The 20,282-nt window shown below is 30.3% G+C and overlaps 2 protein-coding genes and 1 pseudogene across 2 annotated transcripts; 1 reads left to right on the top strand and 2 right to left on the bottom strand.

The window, feature by feature from the left end:
- Nucleotides 1–2,214: 2,214 nt before the first annotated feature.
- LOC124935149 lies at nt 2,215–3,874 on the bottom strand (annotated as a pseudogene).
- Nucleotides 3,875–4,534: 660 nt separating this feature from the next.
- LOC124936925 (C-factor) lies at nt 4,535–8,152 on the bottom strand. The gene is made up of 6 exons (XM_047477455.1): nt 7,948–8,152; nt 7,634–7,786; nt 6,663–6,756; nt 6,429–6,511; nt 6,194–6,347; nt 4,535–4,999 (listed from the first exon to the last, which is right to left on the bottom strand). The coding sequence occupies exons 1-6, from the start codon at nt 8,101–8,103 to the stop codon at nt 4,764–4,766; spliced, it is 876 nt and encodes a 291-aa protein (XP_047333411.1). The 5' UTR covers nt 8,104–8,152; the 3' UTR covers nt 4,535–4,763.
- Nucleotides 8,153–12,080: 3,928 nt separating this feature from the next.
- On the top strand, nt 12,081–16,052 carry LOC124934332 (GPN-loop GTPase 3). Its single transcript, XM_047474850.1, has 10 exons — nt 12,081–12,198; nt 12,764–12,995; nt 13,713–13,821; nt 13,912–13,993; nt 14,173–14,258; nt 14,582–14,685; nt 14,781–14,911; nt 15,005–15,098; nt 15,308–15,363; nt 15,723–16,052. Exons 2-10 carry the CDS (start codon nt 12,951–12,953, stop codon nt 15,814–15,816), a joined length of 801 nt encoding a protein of 266 aa, XP_047330806.1. The 5' UTR covers nt 12,081–12,198; nt 12,764–12,950; the 3' UTR covers nt 15,817–16,052.
- Nucleotides 16,053–20,282: the final 4,230 nt, after the last annotated feature.

Raw genomic sequence — 20,282 nt, forward strand, 5'->3', positions numbered from 1 at the left:
AATTGGTGGTATAACGTTTTATTTTAACAAATTATTATTTCGGTCTTAGACATTTACGAGTTTTTTGTGTTTAAAATTGTAACAATAACATTTAAATGCTGGTACATGTTATTGATGATGACTATGGAGAAATATATATGAAGAATATCAGTTTAAAAGACATTAAAGTTTAAAAATAAATCTCAAACGCTCCCTTATCAAAACATTTTGTGGAAAATATCTCAAAAATATTTTAAAATTATTTTATATTTTTTTGGAATTTTTAAAAAATAGTCTGGAGTCCCAAAATTACCAAAATAATTTGGAAATTTAAAAGTGCAACCAAACATACCCATATGACCGGTGTAAGTTAAAACCTACCAATATTAAAATCAAGGTGAAAACATAATTCAATTAATTGTTTAATTAAGCTTTGACCTTAGTTTTAATTATTTTGATTTTATTTAAATTCAAAAATAATTGAAATAATTATTTTAAAATTTATAAATTAAGTAGGTAGATTTTTAAAAGAAAAATCAAGAAATTGGTTTTGACATGAATCAAATAAATCTCTGGGACATGATGAAGTTCTAGGATTTTATTATCAACATTGGGAAAAATATGTAAAGTGACATTGTGCAATCAATATCAAACTTCTTTGAACTAGTGAGGTTAGATAAGATTAACTCTACCAACATTTTCCTTATTCACACAATTAAAACTCTAAGTATGATATCACAACCGAGACCAGTCAACCTTTGTAATTTTGTTTATAAAATTATACAAAAATGTTATAGCTAACCAACTTCAACCATTTATGCAAAAGCTGGTTTCTGAACAACAAAATGAGTTTACTGAAGGATGATAGATTAAGCCAACATATTCATAACTCAAGAAAGCATGCATAACTTTAAAAAAGGGGAAAAGATAGTATTTCACATTGAAACTAGACATGACAAAATCATATGACAAACTAGAATGAAAATTTATCAAACAAATCATAGAAAAAATGGGATTCTCAAGCCACTATATCAAGTTAATCATGCAATGTATATCAACAATTTTAAATAATATCATTTTCAATGAAAAAATATTACATTCATTTAAACTTACAAGAGGAATTAGACAAGGAAACCTCTTTCCCTCTTTATTTTTTCTGTAGCCACAAAAGACCTTATGAAGCTTATTTCCACATTTTTTTCCAGATGATTCATTAATTTTTGAAAAAAAAGAAAGAAAATTAAAAAATTCATGGACATTCTTAGCAAATATTGTCAAGCATTAGTTAACTCCTTAATTTGAATAAATCATTTACTACATTTAGAACTAAAACATCCATCAAAATCTAGAGAGACTCATTAACATATATTTGAGTTCATATGTTAGGATTTACCTAGAAATTTTACTTCAATGGGAAAGATATAAGAAAGAGAGGATTAATAATTTGTTAGGAATTTAATAAAATGACACTAAACCATTTTTCCAAAAATTAATTTGTTAAGAAAAATTGAAGGGTGTGAGAGGATGAAAAACAAAACTTTTATTTCTAAGTAGGAAAAAAATTCTAATCAAAATTATTATTCAAAATTTACTAAATTATTTGATTTAATATATTCAAATTCTCAGTTTCGATTAGTAAAAAACAAAAACTTTGATTAAGTAATTCTAGTGGAAAACTAAAAAGTGAAACTAAAGATACCACTAGGTTAAATGGAAACATGATTATAATTCTAGTGGAAAATTAAAAGTGAAACTAAAGATACCACTAAACATATCTTGAGCTCCATTGCTCGGGAAATTATAATTTTTTGCAGCAGGTTCATAAAATTATTTTTGATCTCCCTAAAATTTTCAGAATTTTCAGAAAACTTAAAAAAAAAACAGTTATTTTAGCAGAGTCATAATGGGAGTCACGTAACCCCGAAGAATTCTGAATTCGAGTGAAAAGTGTTTCTAAAAATATATTCGACATGTATAAATACTATCAAGATTTTCCAACCTTTTTTGGGAAAATTCTTAATTTCGATTGTCTTATACATGGGACTCCTATTCCCCTCTTCAATCCTTAATTCACATCATGATACACTCATGAAGTTTTTTTTGTACAAAGATTCACAATTCAAATCAACAAAAAATCTCCAAGCAATATGCAAAGCAATGAGTTCATATTGTTGTTCACATGTGCCTAGGGAGAGCATTCAAGGTTTCGTTATATCATTTTCTGTCTAGGAAAAATCAATAGGGCGAATTACTATATAAAGAAGAGTTGTAAACTATGGGACTTTTTTCTTCGAGTAGGGATATTTCGGTTTTTCTTGTTCCTTCTCTTTGATAAGAATAAGGATTTGAAATAATACAAATTCATCTTCATTTTGTTGTGCTTAGCGAAAAACTTCCTAAACAGACTTTTTCGGATCCAATTTCTAAGTCTGATTCTTGCATAGAAGAACGCAAATGTTGCAAAAATCGATCAAATAGTAATAGATGGAATCCCCTCTTAACTAGGTGGAACCATTCTGTTTTGGTTCTTTTTCACATTCTGTCCGGGTGATCCAAGAATTTTACTATTATTTTTTCAACTGAATTTCGATATAGAAAGATCTTTTTATTTCTTCACCGCAGGTTCTCACATAATTTGATTGAAAAGATATTATATCACCGTGAGACACTTTAAAATGAGTAATTCTAACTATTCCATTATTCACACAAACACTTTGATGACTTATTGGCTGCCTTGCTTGAGGAATAGTTCACAAAAATGGAGACGAACCAGAATAACGCCCGATCTTGTTTCTAAATTGAGTAGAAAATAAATATATTCAGTTCATTTTATTCCTCTATGCATCTCTGTGATGGGTAAATCCCCATGAAAAGGGACAACTTTCGTGTAGTTTGTAATTGGATGTAATTGTTAAGATTTTTTTCTCGGATAAATCTTTATCTTAATAGATCTCTTCTTGTTTCTCAATCTTTGGAGAATGCGGCGTTGTATTATTGTAAGTTCTCTATTCCAAATATTTCTTGAAAGTAGAAAACAAGTTTTAAATTTTAATGCAGGCAAGAAAAGATTTGTTTCAGTCTTTTTAGCCACATCGCGTATAATGGGAATCGGACCCCCTCTATTGTTGCGGGCGGCTAATGGAGAATGTCCTACTTCGATCCAGCAACTTGTTAGAGTAGGTTTTGGCTTGTCCCTTGATTATTATTAAGATAGGTTTGGAAAACCCCTTGTTTAATAATAGGGTAAGCTTCCTTTCGCTCTTCATCCATAGGTCATTTTTTATCGACTGATGCATAGGAGCGCACTTTTGGTTTCACCTTACTATATAAGGAATTGTAATGAATAGAGATCTACCGCCAGCCGTATTCTCTTCCTATCACTTCTTCGTGATAAAAATATGATCTTGTCGGACCTCACCGGGCCTAAGAAGAGGAAGGAATGTGGGTGGTCCAGGACCAACAAACAACGGGAGAGGGCTCGTTATTGCTCGTAGTCCCCTCTCCCTCTTCCCTACGCCAATTTATTCCCCCAGCCCTGAAGAGAGATGTATAACTCTTTTATTTTTTTAAGATGAATAGATAAAGTTCATAGTCATTTCTGAACTAAACATAAAATATCCTGATAAATAGACTTAAGACATGATAATGGAAACCAAGATAATTCTAATGGCTTGAGATCAACCTTTATCGAAATCTAATCAGAACGTAGATTCATCTTTGAACGATAAATAGGGTAGCCCTTCTAAATTAGATAAAAAGTTAGGATATACACAAGCAAACAAATTTTGAACTCATAATATAACGTGTAACGTACATTCACAAACAAATGACCAACTATAGTTAAGTAGAGACTATCTAACAAGATAAACGCATATGATATAACTGTTATGGTCATTTCATCATGCGTAACCAAGCACCAGACCCTTAATTTGTGAATGCTCTAATTTTATTTCCTTTAGTTTCTTTGTGAAGTAAACTAAAGTGACGGCTCTTAAAATGAACTGAATTACTACGTTTCTACACGTACTAATCTGGAACTTGTACAGACCAATTAAAAAGTCTATGCTATATAACTCCACTTTGATTCTTCATCTCAAACAGATATAATAACATCCTATATGGATAATCTTCTTATATATTTTTTTTGTGAGATTCGAAAGAAATACGATTTTCAATTTGATTTTCGAGTTAGATTTCAACACAAAAATCAAACCGAATTTATTTTTTATTATTTATTTTAATTATATATTTTATTATATACTATGTAATTTATTTCATATAATTAAATAAATATATATAATTTATTAATTAAAATATTTAAAAAATTAAATTCAGTTTGATTTTCGAATTAACTATTAAAATTAAAATTCGAAAACTCGAAGTCTTATTGGATAATGTAAGTACGATTCAAAATTTTGGGAAGTGTGAGGATAAAAGAAAATATTTAGTTTTAGAAAAATATAAAAATTGGCTTCACATTCTAATAATTATTTGATTATGGGCTATTTGATCAAGTATAAATTAAGATCTCAACCTCTCACAATCAAAACAAATATTACACAAAGTTAACTAGGAATTAAAATAACCAATTAGCTGTTTTCTAGTTACCTATTTTACATGAAGATATGCACATTTACAAGTCCTATAACTGCTTTTGCTTAAAATTGTCATGTATGAAATCCAAGAGCATATTTATTCTGAGTGAAGTCATGCAAGGAATTCTCATGTTCTTCTATCCAGAAGAATATTTTCATAATCGCAAATTTAAATGAGAAATCTGGAGGCTACCAGGGAATTTCTTGACCATCCCAGGCAAAGAACTTTCCGTTATCACACTTCTTTGCTCCTTCAATGATATCCAATAGTTTTTTGACAGAGAACTCTTTGGTGAAAAGCTTTCCTTCAGCCACATTTCTCTGAAAAGGCTTCGAGAGATCAGTGTCCACTGTTCCAGGGTGCAACAGAATGCAAATAATCGGATCCTTTTTACGGGCAAATTCCACTGACACTGTTTTTGTCACTGCAACATCAATACAAGAAATATGATAAACTCGGGTCATAGAAGATGAGAACTAGAGAATATTATATTATTGAGAAGGGGAATAGAATAGTCTAAGCTGATGGAGAGATAGGTTTGTCTTTCAACATACATAATCGATACTTCCCTATTTATAGCAGTAATCTAGCTACTATATTTTCAGCTAATGGGCTTAAGTAATGCCCATTGAGTATCTATGTAATTTTCAATACATTTTCATCAAAAGTCAAAAGGCAGAATCCGAATGTTTAAATATACATTGGTATCCATAACTACTGTCAGCCAAAAAAAATGGTATATAGGTTACTGATAAAGCACGACAAGATAGAAAAACTGCAGTAACTGAAAGTGAAAAATAAGCTGATGCATCAAAATGAAGTTAGTGTTTATTTCTGGCAATATTCCTATTTTGCAGAAATGAATTTCAAGAAGGAAAAAGGGCTTAAATGATATTTTTTCCATGATATAATAATTGCAGAGTTATGTCCAAGCAAACAACACATAACAGAATAAATGACACATGTAGCACATGAATCTCTGTTGATTGGGAATTTATTAGGGAATGCCACCTGTTTCAACGGCATTACTGAAGCAAGACATAACACATACACCTTACTACACTGATTGTCAAATGGACTGATGAAATAGTGCAAGGTAGAAACAAAGACAGCAACAATTAGGGTTCTTTAAGAGAGCTTTATGAGAAAAAGATTATATTTCTGGATTCAGATCTAGATACAAAAATAAAATAAATTATGAATGTCTTTGACTAAGTTTAGTTTTCAATCCTACCTACATCCACATCCAGAAACATAAATCAAAAGTGTTTCTAAATGGGACATTTTGGTCACATAAGATTTAAATTGACAAATTTCAAAAAAATTATATGCATATGGTATAACAATTTAGAAACACTGTTTATTTATGGATCTGAATCCAGATACAAGTACTTTTGGAAACTAAACTTAACTTAGTTAGATACAATTTCAGAAATTTTATAGTTGTTTCTCATTTGGATTTGGTTCCATCTACAATAACAAAAATGGTAAGTTCCAAATGGGACCAATATTATGTCCACATTGTTAAAAGAAGTTGGTATATTATTCTTTGAGAGAGAAAAAAAATGATCAAGCATAGTTGGGATAAAAATAGTGGAGATTGTAGAAGTAATCATACACTGATTAAGTGCTGTTTTAGAAGATCGGTATGAGTGCCATCCTCCCAAATGATTGTCTCCAATAGATCCTACCCTAGCACTTAGGTTGGCTACAATAGCAAATTCTTTTCCCAAACCACATGCTCCTCCAAGCTTTAGTAATGGCCACATGTGCTGCAAAAACCCAACAAAGTGTAGACAAAAAAGTGGTTAGCTAGGTACATATAAATCAAAAGCAGCAAAGACAGTAAGTACCTTGGTCACTAAAATTGGACCAACCGCGTTAACCTCGTATGCTAACATCATGGATGATTTCTGCACTTTACTCAATGTAGTTTCTGCATTGGACATATAGAAACACGAGATCTAACAACTTTTGTTTTGCATAACAAGATGTCAAACTCAATAGTAGCTTATGTGGTTGAATGTGATTATCAAAATATCTACTTTATTGACCATAAAGGAAAGGATATTAGGGAGATTAAGTACCTGGCTGCATAATATCTGGTATCGAGAGTATCCCAGATGCATTAATCAACAGGTTTAGAAACCCATATTTCTCTCTTATGGATGATGCTGATTCCTGATTATTAATGCTACTAGTATCACATCAGTTAGGCTGACTCTTTGGTTACTTAAAATAGGAAATTATAATTCCAATGGTATTGAATGTATATGATTTTTAAGTTTCAATTCCATAATTTCACTTTGGAATTGGAATACAATGATTTCTTCAAACACTAACTTATAATTCAATTCCAATTCTTATAAAATTGAGAATATAACATATGATTAATCAACAAGTTTAGAAGCACATATTTCTCTCTTATGGATGTTGCGGAATCCTGATTATTAACACAGTATCACATCAGTTAGGCTATGCTTGGTTTGGGAGGAATTGGGGATCAATTCCAAATACTTTGATGACTTAAAATAAGTTTTTTTAAAGGTGAAACGCACCAAGTTGGGGTCGAGTTCTCAACCTCCATTTAAGAAGCAGACACTCTCTAACCACTTAGCTATATACATAGACAACTTAAAATAAGAAATTGAAATTATGATTCCAATGGAATTGAATGTATATGATTTATAAGTTTCATTCCATCATTCAATTTGGAATGACAATTTAATGATTTCTACAAACATATTAATAAAATTATAACTCTAATTCGAATTATCACCTCCAAACACAGTCTTTTATCGTTTAATAACAGATCCAATACCAGTGTCAACACTCAAAGTAAGTAATTAAGTTGTCCTTTCATTCTTTAGGAAGAATAAGACAGCATATATAAGAAAAGTAATGGGTGATAGAAGATGAAATCATTCAAAACATATACTCAATCTTCTCTAAAAGATAATTGATCAGATTGCTAGTGTCTTGAATAGTAACCTTAAGTTTACTAAATTTCCGTTTTCATGGAAGAATCAAAAGTTCGAAACTGAAATAGCAAAGTAACCTGTATGGTGCTTTCAATTGTTAAATCCAATGGCAGAATGCTAAGGCGTTCTCCAAATTTATTTTGTAGGTCGAGAAGTCCTTTTGACCCATTTGGATCACGACATGTAGCAACAACATGTCCCTTCTTATCTTTGTCCAACAATTGCTTAACCTATAAAGGATCAACATTTATCAACATAATCACTTTATTACAAAGAATCCATGCCACAGAAACATAAATTCTGCTTCTAATATCAGTATTAATCGAAGAGAATCAGATTTTATGGCGAAGAATTTTCGATGAAATATGTTAGTTGGGAAAGAATTACTCACGAATTGAAGGCCGATGCCTCTGGAAGCTCCTTGCACCATTGAAACAGTACCTTCGGATCTGAAAGCGGAAGAGGTAAATGAAGGATAAGAAGCTTTAATGGCTGTTCTGAGATAAGGAATCGCCATGGTGAGTTGAGAAAGACGATGGAGCATCATGGTGAAACTAATTCCAGTCGCAAATGGACAACACGCATCTAGTTCTTCTTCTTCCTTGTACAGTTGCAATTAAACAAGGTTTTGGAAAACCGGTTCCGGTCGTTATCCGACCATACCGAATTTTAATTTATTTATTATACAGTAGTAAATTGTGATTGTGATTGAAAATCATTTAAGAATTTGTCTAGAATTTCTTTAATTAAGTGTCATCTTCAAATCTAAAAAAACAAAATAAACAAGTTTCTCTCATCTTAATCAACAGTTACACAAGTTATCTTTTAGATAAATATTAACACTATTTATCTGTAGATTTGTTAGAAGTTAAATAACTCTATTTTCAAATTGAATCATCAACCATAAAAACATTAAAAAATTTGAGAACTAAGTGTACAATTAGTGTAAGTAAGCTCTAAGATCACTGTCTTTGAAAAAAAATTCAGTTAATGGTTGCAACCCACACTGCACATATATATATATATACTGCACATATATATATATATATATATAATAAATGAAAAATTTAATACCGTTGTTTAAGGATGGCAATGGAGCGGTTCGGGCGAGGAATGCAATTACCATCCCCGCCCCGTTTTAATTTCGGGGATTTTTTTAATACCATCCCCGCCCAATTCGGTTTTTTTCGGTTTCGGGGAATCTCGCGGGACACCGTTAATAATTTTTATTTAAAAAAAATAAATAAAAATTATACAATAAAATTATATAATAAATAAATATAATGGTGATTTAATATATTTAACTATGTTTATGATATTTGGGGCAGAATCGGAGTGAAAACGGGGTGAAATCGGGGCGGGTCGGGGCGGGGCGGGGGACACAAATACCATCCCCGCCCCATCCTCGTTCGGTTTCGGGGAAAAACAGTCCCAAACGGGATAATTGGGTTCGGTTTTCGCGGGGCGGTTTTAAATTGCCATCCTTACCGTTGTTACACAGTTTTATCAAATTTAGGACTTTTATAATATTTTATCATTTAAATAAATCTTCCTACCATATTTAGTTATACTTATGACGAATACTCATAAACTCCATTACTTATTTAACGATAATTTTTTTTTATTATAATTTTTAATAAATAAAATCCTATTTACTTTATTTTTTCTTTTCATTGAATTCATTTAGCGTCCGATCTCAAATCAATAAAGGGACCCCGACTTTTCTTCTTCATCATTCTTCATCAACTGTTCTTCTTCCGTGATCAATCAGATTTGCTTATATAGATGGACGTAATATTTATATGACAATAATGTTTAGTAAATTGGTACCAATAGATAAGAAGCTTTTCTTCAATGGTAGAATTATTAAAACTCCAAGAGGAAGAATGTTATGATGCTTCAAATTGCCAATCTCCTTCATTGTTAGATCAAATTCCTCTATAGAAACTTGCAGTTTCAGTTTCTTCATCCTCTTAATCGTGAAAATCGAACCATTCTTCTCAAGATTCACCTTATAAAGGCTGCTACACAAGATCTGTCTCTTCAAGTCCGCCGCCTCTAAAAGATCGTCCAATCCGAACATCTTCCCCTATTTGATTAAGAACACGAGTTCTAATTGCGTCAACTCGCACGAGTTTCTCATCACTTCCCTTGACTTTAGAGGCGGCGGCTTCGGTAATTTAAAGGGAGACTGGGAGAAATTAATTTCATTACTTTTTCGCCTCTCGAGAGTAAATTTATTTTCACTACTCTTCATGATTATTAATAGTAAACCGAAGACGATGACAAAGATTAGTGATAACCAAATAAGATTAAGAGCCCTTTGCCATCTAATTTAATGAAATGAGATTCAAGTAGATGAAAAAGCACAGTTGTATATATATAATTAACTTTAAATAAATAACGGAGTTTAGTTTAGGAAGAGTTTTAAATATAACTATACAAGTATACAAGGTAGGAAGAGTATTTTAAATGACAAAATATTAAATTTGACAGAACTCTAACAACACAACGATAATAAATTTGTCATTTATTCCATATATATATATATATATATAAAATGATAATGGCAACGAAAGTAAGACCACGAATCGGACTGGTTTATCACTTTGCCCCACATTGACCATTTAAAAAAAAATATTACATGTATATTTTTTTATTTCTCTCCATTCTTTCACTATCTTCTCTTAAATTCCCTCCTCGGCGTCTTTTCAACTCCCTCTTCGGCGATTTATTCTTTTCGACGAATCGGCGTCTTCTTCATCAGCGATTCGATGTCTTCTTCTTTTTTTTCAGCTTAAAAGTTTGAAATGGTAAATCTTCGTTTCTAGTATCGTCCGTTTGCTCTTCGTTTTCGTTTCTAAGCCTATGCCTCTTCATTTTTGTTTCAGAAGAAGTTTCTTACAACTGCATTCACCAAGTCTGTTGAAAAGACTCGAATGTTAAATATTCCTACATGCATGATTTGCTCTTATTTAGGTGTGTTCCAAAAATGTCTATCTTCATGACATTTTTGTTTAGCGATTATGGTTTGCGATTAGAATTTTGTGTTTAACTTTTTAATAGATTTTTGGTTGGAACTGGTGAAAATGTTCATATTCAGAACATAAACTTCCCGAATATAAACAATTTTGGAACATTTTTCTCCCGAATATGAACATTTTCGGGACTTTTATATCCCGAACTTGCATATTTTCAGGACAATTTGCTCCCGAACTATTACCAATAACGTTCAAATTGACATATTTTTCCACAATTTTCTCCCGAACTATCACCTATAACTATCACCAAAATGTTCATGTTTGGGATGTTTATGTCTCGAAAATTAACATTTTTGTATTTTTCCCAAAAATATTCATGTTCGGGACGTTTATATCACACTATGAATATTTTTAAGACGTTTTCTCTTAAATATGCATATTTCGGGATATTTTAGGATGTTTTCTACTGAAAATGTGCATGTACGGGAGATTTCATGATATTTTCTCCCGAATATACACATTTTCACCAGGTGCAACAAAAAATCTCACCAAATAGGTTTTCGACAAAGAAAACGGTATCTTTCGGGCTTAACGGGCAATTTGTTCAATGCTTCATCATCTATTGCAATGTTGAATTTGCTGGTTTTCTGAACATTAAACATAAATAAGTTCATTATCTTACAAATAAAAAAAGTTTTGTATATCTACATCTGAAAAACATACAATGAGATAGGGTTTTGGTTTAGCGGTAGAGTTAAAAAGAGAAATAATTTGATGATTAATGTTTCAGATTGAATTTATACCAAATAATTTTTTTCCTCTAATTCACATGTGATAAACCACGTTGGATTTATGACATTACTTCAGCTGTCCCTATCATTTCTCCAATATAAGATGATGCACGCACAATTGTAGTTAATAAGGAAGAAACCCTAATTTAGAAAAATTTTAGAATTTTAGATGTAGATCGAAAAAAAAGAGTAACATTTTCAAAATAAATTTTGGGTTATATTTCTGTGCAAATCGTCTGATCGGACTGATTTTGGTTGGTTAAAAAAGTACACATATTTATGTCAGATTACGGAATGGTCATCCACCCGTTTCGCGGTTCTACCGAACCTTGCATCAACTACAATATTATGAAATATTTAAAATAATATATTTAATTTAATATAAAAAAATAGAAAATAACATATTAAAAAATATTTAATTATAGAGAAATGATTAGATGAGAGAATTTGATAAGGGAATGACTTGACATAATTTTATTTGCTGAAAAAATCAAATAATTTCTCTCTTTCTTCTCATTTTTACATTTTCCAATCAATGAAGGAAGGAAGGAAGGTGATTGACAAGTCAATTTCCTCACCAAATTATCTCTCTATCACTCCTCTTAATTATATATTTAAATAAATTAACAAATTATTTAAAGATAATAAATTAAATTATTAAAAATTAAATAAATTTAATTAATGTCAAATATTTAAAAACTGATCCTAATGGATCCTTCAATTTGAAGATTTGGCCCAAACCCTCACTCATTGACCAATATCCAGCATAAACCCAACGCGCCTTCTTTCTTTTTTCATTCTTTCAATCAGAGTGCAGACCTAGTTTTCTTCTTCATTTTTTCAAAGTTTTTCCTCCGTCTAGACTCCAAGGTATCATTTTTACTCTCATATCTCACCTATCAATTATTAAGTAGGATGTTTATTGATTACAGTAAGTAGTATCTTTGAACGAACTGCTAAGTTTGAACCCCCATCGAGTGCAAACAGTCGGAAGGCGACAACTTACTTATATCAAGAATTGGTTGTCCCTATTGCTTGAATTCATTCATTTGTCATTATATAATTGATCTCCAATGATCTTTATTATTAAACTGTTTGTAAGGATGACATGGGTTTTCTAGTTCTTGAGGGTTGTCTCCATTCATTTATGTATTGGGATTTGAAGAATTGAGATGCAAGTTGAGCATGTTTCTTGATTTATACAACATTACTTATACAATCTAGTTAGAAAAATGTCAAAGATAATTACCCTTTTAATCAGTATCTCTAGGTCAGTTAAAAGATAAATTCTAGAGGCTTGAAGTAATTATTGCATTATTCTAGGAAAGGGTATGTATTCTAGAATTATTGGGTATTTTGACTAGCTTAATAGTAATGTTATTCAATGTATTTTGTCATTGGTAATTTCCTGATGCCTACTTGTTTATCTTGTTAGTTCAATCCTAAAATGTTGGGCCTGTTTTGCCTTTATAATGGCATACTCTGATACACTTGGCGTCCTCTTTGCTGCTGGTGTTTGGTGCGCTTCTTACGCATTTGTTGCACTTCTAGGGTTCTTTCAAAGGTTCCATATCTTCTGCTCCTCCATTTTGAACTGATCAAAAGCACTTCAAGAAGCAATTATGGGATATGCACAACTTGTCATTGGCCCAGCCGGTAGTGGGAAGGTGGTTAAACATAATTTATTTTTCCACTAATTGTCTCCTTACTGATAATATGCTGCAGGAAAAATAGTTATTTCCTTCCATCTCTCTTTTTGAGCCTATTTGGAAGTTAGTATTTTTGTCACAATCACAATCTCATTGAAAAATGGAAAACTTAAGATTGAAAGTGATTTATTTTTTCGTTTTGGTTTAAGATTATTTGGATAATGATTAGATTATCTTTTGGATCATGATCCAGATTATAGTATAATCTTTGTTGCTTCATTTAGTATAACAATCACAATCTCATTGAAAAATGGCAAACTTAAGATTGAAAGTGATTTATTTTTTCGTTGTGTTTAAGATTATTTTGGATAATGATTAGATTATCTTTTGGATCACGATCCAGATTATAGTATAATCTTTTTTGCTTCATTTAGTTTACAAATTATTATCCTGGTTATGATCCAAATTATAGTGCATTTTTTTTATTTCACGTGGTATAGAGATTTTTTTCTTGATTGGTCAAATTGTTTTGTAAATCGTTGTGATTTTTTAAAAACATAACAAATTTAAACATCCCTTTGTACTCCTTAACATGCATATATATGTATATACTTGTATTTATTGATGAACGTGTCTTTATATGTATATTGCCTTGTGATTTAGCTTAATACAACTTTGTTATTGTAAGTGATGTGATATTTCATTCTGACATGCTTTACCTTTATTCCTTCTCAGTCTACATACTGTTCTAGTTTGTATGACCACTGCCAGACAGTGAGGCGAACAATTCATGTTGTTAACTTGGATCCAGCTGCTGAAAACTTTGACTATCCAGTTGCAATGGGTAATGAGAGTTTGTCTCTAACCATTCTATTCTCTAGCGTCCCAACATTTATGCTTAGGTTATAGAAGTGAAGCGTTGTTTCTGTTGCAGATATTAGGGAGCTCATTTCTTTAGAGGACGTGATGGAGGAGCTCGGTCTTGGTCCAAATGGTGGACTTATATACTGCATGGAGTATCTTTTAATTTATGATGTCATTGTTCCTTCACTTGTTTTCTCATGTGCAGTTTCATAAATCTATTAGGAAGTTATATCTGTAAAATTCAGTTATTTTTAACTGTTCATTTGCTGTGGATAATTATCAAGTAGTGTGAATATGAAATTCTATTTGTATTGCCTTAACTCATGCTAAGGCATCTCCAAGAGAATTTGGATGACTGGTTAACCGAGGAGCTGGACAACTATTTGGATGATGACTACTTAGTCTTTGACTGTCCTGGTATGTATTTTTCCTTGGTTTTTCGTCATCATGAAGAGATGAAATATATATATTTTTATATATACTCGACTTTAAAGTTAAATGAAAAAATGTCTTCCTTATCTCTTTTATTCTCCTTTGGGGCCTACCAATTATGGTTCTTTTATTAAATGGTTTATGAAAACATGATTCCTTCTTGAAATGTGAGAATGGAATTGACATCTTAGGTCAATTCTTCCTTTCATATAACCCAGAAGCCTGCCAAGGCTGCTTATTTTTCTCTTGGATGATATTGATATTATTAATATATGTGATGCTAATTTGGTTTCCTAACAAATTTGCAGGTCAGATAGAACTTTTTTCACATGTTCCAGTACTTAAGAACTTTGTGGAGCATTTGAAACGAAAGAACTTTAATGTTTGTGTTGTATACTTACTTGATTCACAGGTATTTTTAATGTTTTCCATTGACTTCCATTTTGTTTTTTATTAAATTTTGTATTCCAGAATTTCTTTGACATACAAATTCACTTTTCTGTACAGTTCATGACAGATGTAACCAAATTTATTAGTGGCTGTATGGCTTCACTTTCTGCTATGGTTCAACTTGAGCTCCCACATGTTAACATTCTATCCAAAATGGACCTTGTGTCTAACAAAAAGGATCTTGAGGAGTGAGCCCTTATTCATCTTCAACATTCCAAGTCTAGTAAACTTTATTGTATTTTTATGTGAATCTAACATCGCTATATCTTTACTCTCCTTAGTTACTTGAATCCAGAACCCCAGCTTTTGCTTGCAGAGTTGAATGAGCGAATGGCCCCTCAGTTTCAAAAGCTAAACAAAGCCTTAATTGAGGTGGTAAGTATAGTGGCCAGCTTCAAATTTGTAGATCGAAATTTGAGTGAAATCTCCCTCACTCCTTTTCTTCATTTATTTTTCTTAGAAAGAAGCAACTTAGCTAACAATGTCCAATTAATTTTCGGTTACTTTGTCTATGTAAATAGCTTATAGGAGCATTTTCTCTGAATTTTGTGGATAAATAGCCGTTACATTTTGTGTTATAATAGGTGGATCAGTACAGCATGGTAAGCTTCATACCTCTAGACTTGAGGAAAGAGCGAAGGTACATTCTCTCACTTATTCATTGGAAAATAGCCTAAGTTGGAATTGAATTGAAATGAATTATTCTTTACATCAAATTTATATTATATTGTAACTTTTTGCTTCATTTGAAGAAGATATTTTTTCTTTCTTTTGAATCATGAGCATGTTAATATTTTCAATCACAATTCTAGATTATTGAGATTTTTGGGATCAGGATTACCATGAAAATAACAAAATATCCCAATTTTGTCTATAAGTTACAAGAAACAATATAAATTCATACAATTGTGTGAAATGCAATTTGAACTGATTTATGGATTTCCTTTTTCTGGCAATATCGTTATGATGTTGGCCTTTTAACATTATTCTTTCTTACAGCATACAGTACGTATTAGCACAAATTGACAACTGTATTCAATTTGGGGAGGATGCCGATGTGAAAATCAAGGATTTTGACGAAGAGGAGGACTAGGGATTTCTGCGACTTGTTGAAGATTCAAGTCCTGCACACAAGGGTGAACTTGTCATATAATAGCGCTCTTCAATGAAGTGTCTTTACTTTTGTTTGGTATGATCTTGAAAACATGTTTTGTTCTACTAGCATTTCCAAATGCCATGATCTTGAATGATTGCTGAAAACAATGACCAAATTGATTATCTTCATGCATAAGAATGCTAGATTACCTAGTAGAAGAGATTTAAAAATCATCCAAGACCTCCCTTTTTCTTTTCTATCGCAATTTCTGAATTATTATATGAATTTTTGAACTTTTTCATATATAGAGAGATTTAAAATAAATTATTTTTTATAAATTCTAATTAACTATTTTATTAACATAAATATGTAACATATATGGCATTATTTTATAAATTAACAATTGTTACTAATATTGTAATTTAAATTTATTAAATAATAAAAATATATATTAAATATAAACTGTAATATCTGTAAATGTTTATTTTCAATAATTTTTTAATTTTATTTAAAATATTCAATATACTTTTGTAATTTTTTTTCATAAATACAACAAGATACCTATTATTCATCTTATTTAAATATTTTATAAATTGAATCTATTTGAAGATAACGAGAATAAAATTGAAAAAAAACTATTTTATAAACCCTAAACCAAACCATCTTTAGTAGAATTTTTAAGATGAGCGTAAAATTGCAATAATTATCGCAAATATTCATTTTCATCGTCATTGTAGACTTTATTGAATATCCAATTGAATTATAAGTAATTGATTTCCAACTTTCGGGGTATAATTTTGTGAATTTGACTAGCAACTATGTTTTCATTCATTTGAGCTGAGTCGGAATTACAACAATTTTGTAATTATTAATTCTTATCGTTATTGTAGACTTTTTATGCAGATTCAATGACATTTTAAGTAACAAATTTTCAACTCTAGAATTTTGTAAATTTGACTGAAAACTATGTTTGCATTAATTTGAGTTGAGCGTGAAATTCCAATAATTTCCACAACTATTCATTTGCATCGTCATTGCAGACTTATTACAGATTCAATGGTATTTCAAGTAATTAATTTTCAACTATTGAGTAAATTTTTTACAAATTTGACTAACAACTATGTTTTTATTAATTTGAGTTGAGCGCAAAATTTATATATATATATATATATATATATATATATATATATATATATAAATATATATATATATATAAAATGATGCTTAATTTTTAAAATGTCCGGATTGCTGTTGAAAACTGTGATTAATTTGGATATATATGTGAGATTAAATAAATACTTGAGTCGGATTGTAGGTTAACTCGCTCATAAATTTAAAACGGTTAAAAATAAAATGAAAAATACTATTTGTATCATTCGAACTTGCAACATAACAAAAACAAGTATAACATCTTAACCAACTAAGCTAACAACACTTTATATTTTAGATTCAACACCAAACTTGATGAACGCGAGACATTTTAACAACAAAAGTTCAAAATTTTAACTAACTAATATATATATATATATATATAATAATAATAATGTTTAATTTTCAAAGTGTCCGGATTGCCGGGTCGAGAGCTGTGGTTAATGTGGATATATATGTGAGAGTAAATGAATACTTGAATCGGATTGTGGGTTGACCCGCCCATAAACATAAAATGGTTAAAAATAAAATCAAAAATGATATTTGTATGTTTCAAACTTGCAACCTAACAAATCAAGTATAACCTCTTAACCAACTAGGCTAACAACACTTTATATTTTAGATTCAACACCAAATTTGATGAACGCAAGATATTTTAACAATAAAAGTTCAAATTTTTAACTAACTTATCTATATATATAATGATGCTTAATTTTTAAAGTTTCCGGTTTGCCGGGTCGAGAGTTGTGGTTAATTTGGATATATATGTGAAAGTAAATGGATACTTGAGTCGGATTGTGGGTTAACCCGCCCATAAATTTAAAACGGTTAAAAATAAAATTTAAAATGTTATTTTTATGTTTCGAACTTGCAACCTAACAAAACAAGTACAACTCTTTAACCAAGTGTAATTGAGATGTGGTTTGCCGAGAGATAATATACCGGTATCAATTGAAAATGGTTAAACAAATATGAATCAAATATTTAATTAACCAAAGTGTGAGATCACGATGCTAATTATTAAAAAATATGAATGACATATTTGATTAACAAAGTGAAAGTGTAAAGTCACGAGATGAGAGATTCATTCGGAAAAATATATGATGAAACATGTGAGAAAATAAGTTGTTTTACCGAAGTAAATAAAATGTGGAATGAAAGCGTTTATTTTTTATTTTAATATATTATTCGTGATTTATTAATAATTTTACAAATTGAATACATATTATTATAATTTTTTTTTAAATTTTTTTTGTTTTTATTTTTATCCGTGTGGATCGCACATAAATTTTCCTAGTTGTAATAATTCTCGCAATTATTCATTTTTATCATCATTATAAACTTTATTGCAGATTAAATGACATTTTAAGTAATTAATTTTCAAGTAATTGAGTAAAATTTTACAAAATTGACTGGCAACTATGTTTGCATTAATCTGAGTTGAGCGCATAATTGTAATAATTCTCACAATTATTCATTTTCCATCGTCATTACAAACTTTATGGCAGATCAATTGCCATTTTAATTAATTAATTTTTAACTATCTAGTAGAATTTTATAAATTTTACATGACAACTATGTTTGCATTAATCTTAGTTGACCGAAGAATTGCAATAATTCTCGCAATTATTTATTTTTATCGTCATTGTAAAATTTATTGCAGATCCAATGAAATTGCAAATAATTAATTTTCAACTTTCATGTAGAATTTTGCGAATTTGAGTAGCAACAATGATTTTATTAATTTGAGTTGAGCGCGGAATTGCAATAATTTTGTAAATATTCATTATTATGTTTGCATTAATATGAGCTGAGCGCGGAATTGCAACAATTCTTGCAATTATTCATTTTTACAAACTTGATTTCATATCCAATGTTATTTTAAGTAATTAATTTATAACTCTCGAATAGAATTTTGTAAATTTAACTAGCAACTATGTCTGCGAGGCCAGAGTAGGTTCAGTGGTCAGCCTCCATTCGAATTATGTTAGGGGGTCTTTCGCTTTTGCCAGATCTAGAGAGATACTACAAGTCCTCCGTCCCAGATTCCATCGCCGCGGCCATCTGGTTCACCGGTACTACCAAAAAGTCTCATGCTTACGTTACTTTTACTGATGGTTTTTTTATCTTGGACCACGAAGGCCCCAGTCGTGCTTCTGCTTTCCATTCCCATTTGTATTAATCTGAGTTGAGCGCATAATTGAAATAATTCTCGTAATTATTCATTACCTCGTCATTGTAGACTTTATTGAAGATCCAATGACAATTAAATAATTAATTTTCAACTTTCTAGTAAAATTTTGCAAATTTAACTAGCTACTATGTTTGCATTAATCGGAGTTGAGCGCATAATTGCAACAATTTAGCAATTATTCATTTTCATATAGTTATTGCAGAAATTATTGTAAATCTAATGAAATTTTAAGTAATTAATTTTCATCTTTTGGGTAGAAATTTATAAATTTGACTAGCGCCCATGTTTGCACTAATCGGAGTTGTGCGTGGAATTGCAATAATTCTAGCAATTACTCATTTTCATCGTCATTGTAGATGTTATTACAGATCAAATGACATTTTAAGTAAATAATTTTCAAATTAAACTAGCAACTAAATTTTCCATGTTCTAAGACTTGTTTTCATTAACTAGAGCGACAATAACGTAGAATATAACAATAAATATTATGCAAAATAATCTATAATTTAGTGTGTAATACATATAAATTATAACATCAAAACATGTAATCTCATGATTGTTCTTCACCTTCAATATGTTCAACATCTCTATTTGTACTATTGTCTTATTCACTTGGTACATAATCGTTTTCCTCTGAACCATTTTCATTCAATTCAATTTGTACCAATTCATTTAACTCAACATTTATAATATTTGGATTACTCAAGTCATTGACATCATTATTAGGATAATATAAAATTGTATGGTTGAATACTCTTGTTGATACTCCACTTTATTTGTCCATATTTCCTCTATTTTTCCCTTGACATTTATTTTACAAATGGTCATCCATTCAGAATTATGATCTTCATTGTGGTAGTATATTCTAAATGGCAACATGTATAGCTTATTGAGCAAGAAGAAATGAGTCATACTTGACATATTTTTATTTCATATTTATTTTATTGGGAGTTTCACTTGTGATAATCACCAAATCCATGAGAATATTTATTGGGAATTTCAAAATAAAGAGAAGAATTGTGTCCACCTTATTTATTGGGAGTTTCAAAACAAATGGGTCGTACTTAGCATATATTCGTTTCATATTTTATATGTAGACGAAGAGTTGTTTCCATCTTAT

This window comes from Impatiens glandulifera, chromosome 4 (assembly GCF_907164915.1).
Source record: "Impatiens glandulifera chromosome 4, dImpGla2.1, whole genome shotgun sequence".
In the NCBI taxonomy this organism is placed as follows: domain Eukaryota; kingdom Viridiplantae; phylum Streptophyta; class Magnoliopsida; order Ericales; family Balsaminaceae; genus Impatiens; species Impatiens glandulifera.

Bases quoted from the DNA above. Each gene is read 5' to 3' on its own strand.
- LOC124936925 (XM_047477455.1), bottom strand. From the start codon at position 8,103: ATGATGCTCCATCGTCTTTCTCAACTCACCATGGCGATTCCTTATCTC. The intron at 6,757-7,633 runs GTTACTTTGCTA...ATTAATAATCAG, and splicing joins CAATTGAAAGCACCATACAG to GAATCAGCATCATCCATAAG. The intron at 6,348-6,428 runs GTACTTACTGTC...GGGTTTTTGCAG, and splicing joins GTCCAATTTTAGTGACCAAG to CACATGTGGCCATTACTAAA.
- LOC124934332 (XM_047474850.1), top strand. From the start codon at position 12,951: ATGGGATATGCACAACTTGTCATTGGCCCAGCCGGTAGTGGGAAG. The intron at 13,994-14,172 runs GTATCTTTTAAT...ACTCATGCTAAG, and splicing joins GGACTTATATACTGCATGGA to GCATCTCCAAGAGAATTTGG. The intron at 14,912-15,004 runs GTGAGCCCTTAT...TACTCTCCTTAG, and splicing joins AACAAAAAGGATCTTGAGGA to TTACTTGAATCCAGAACCCC.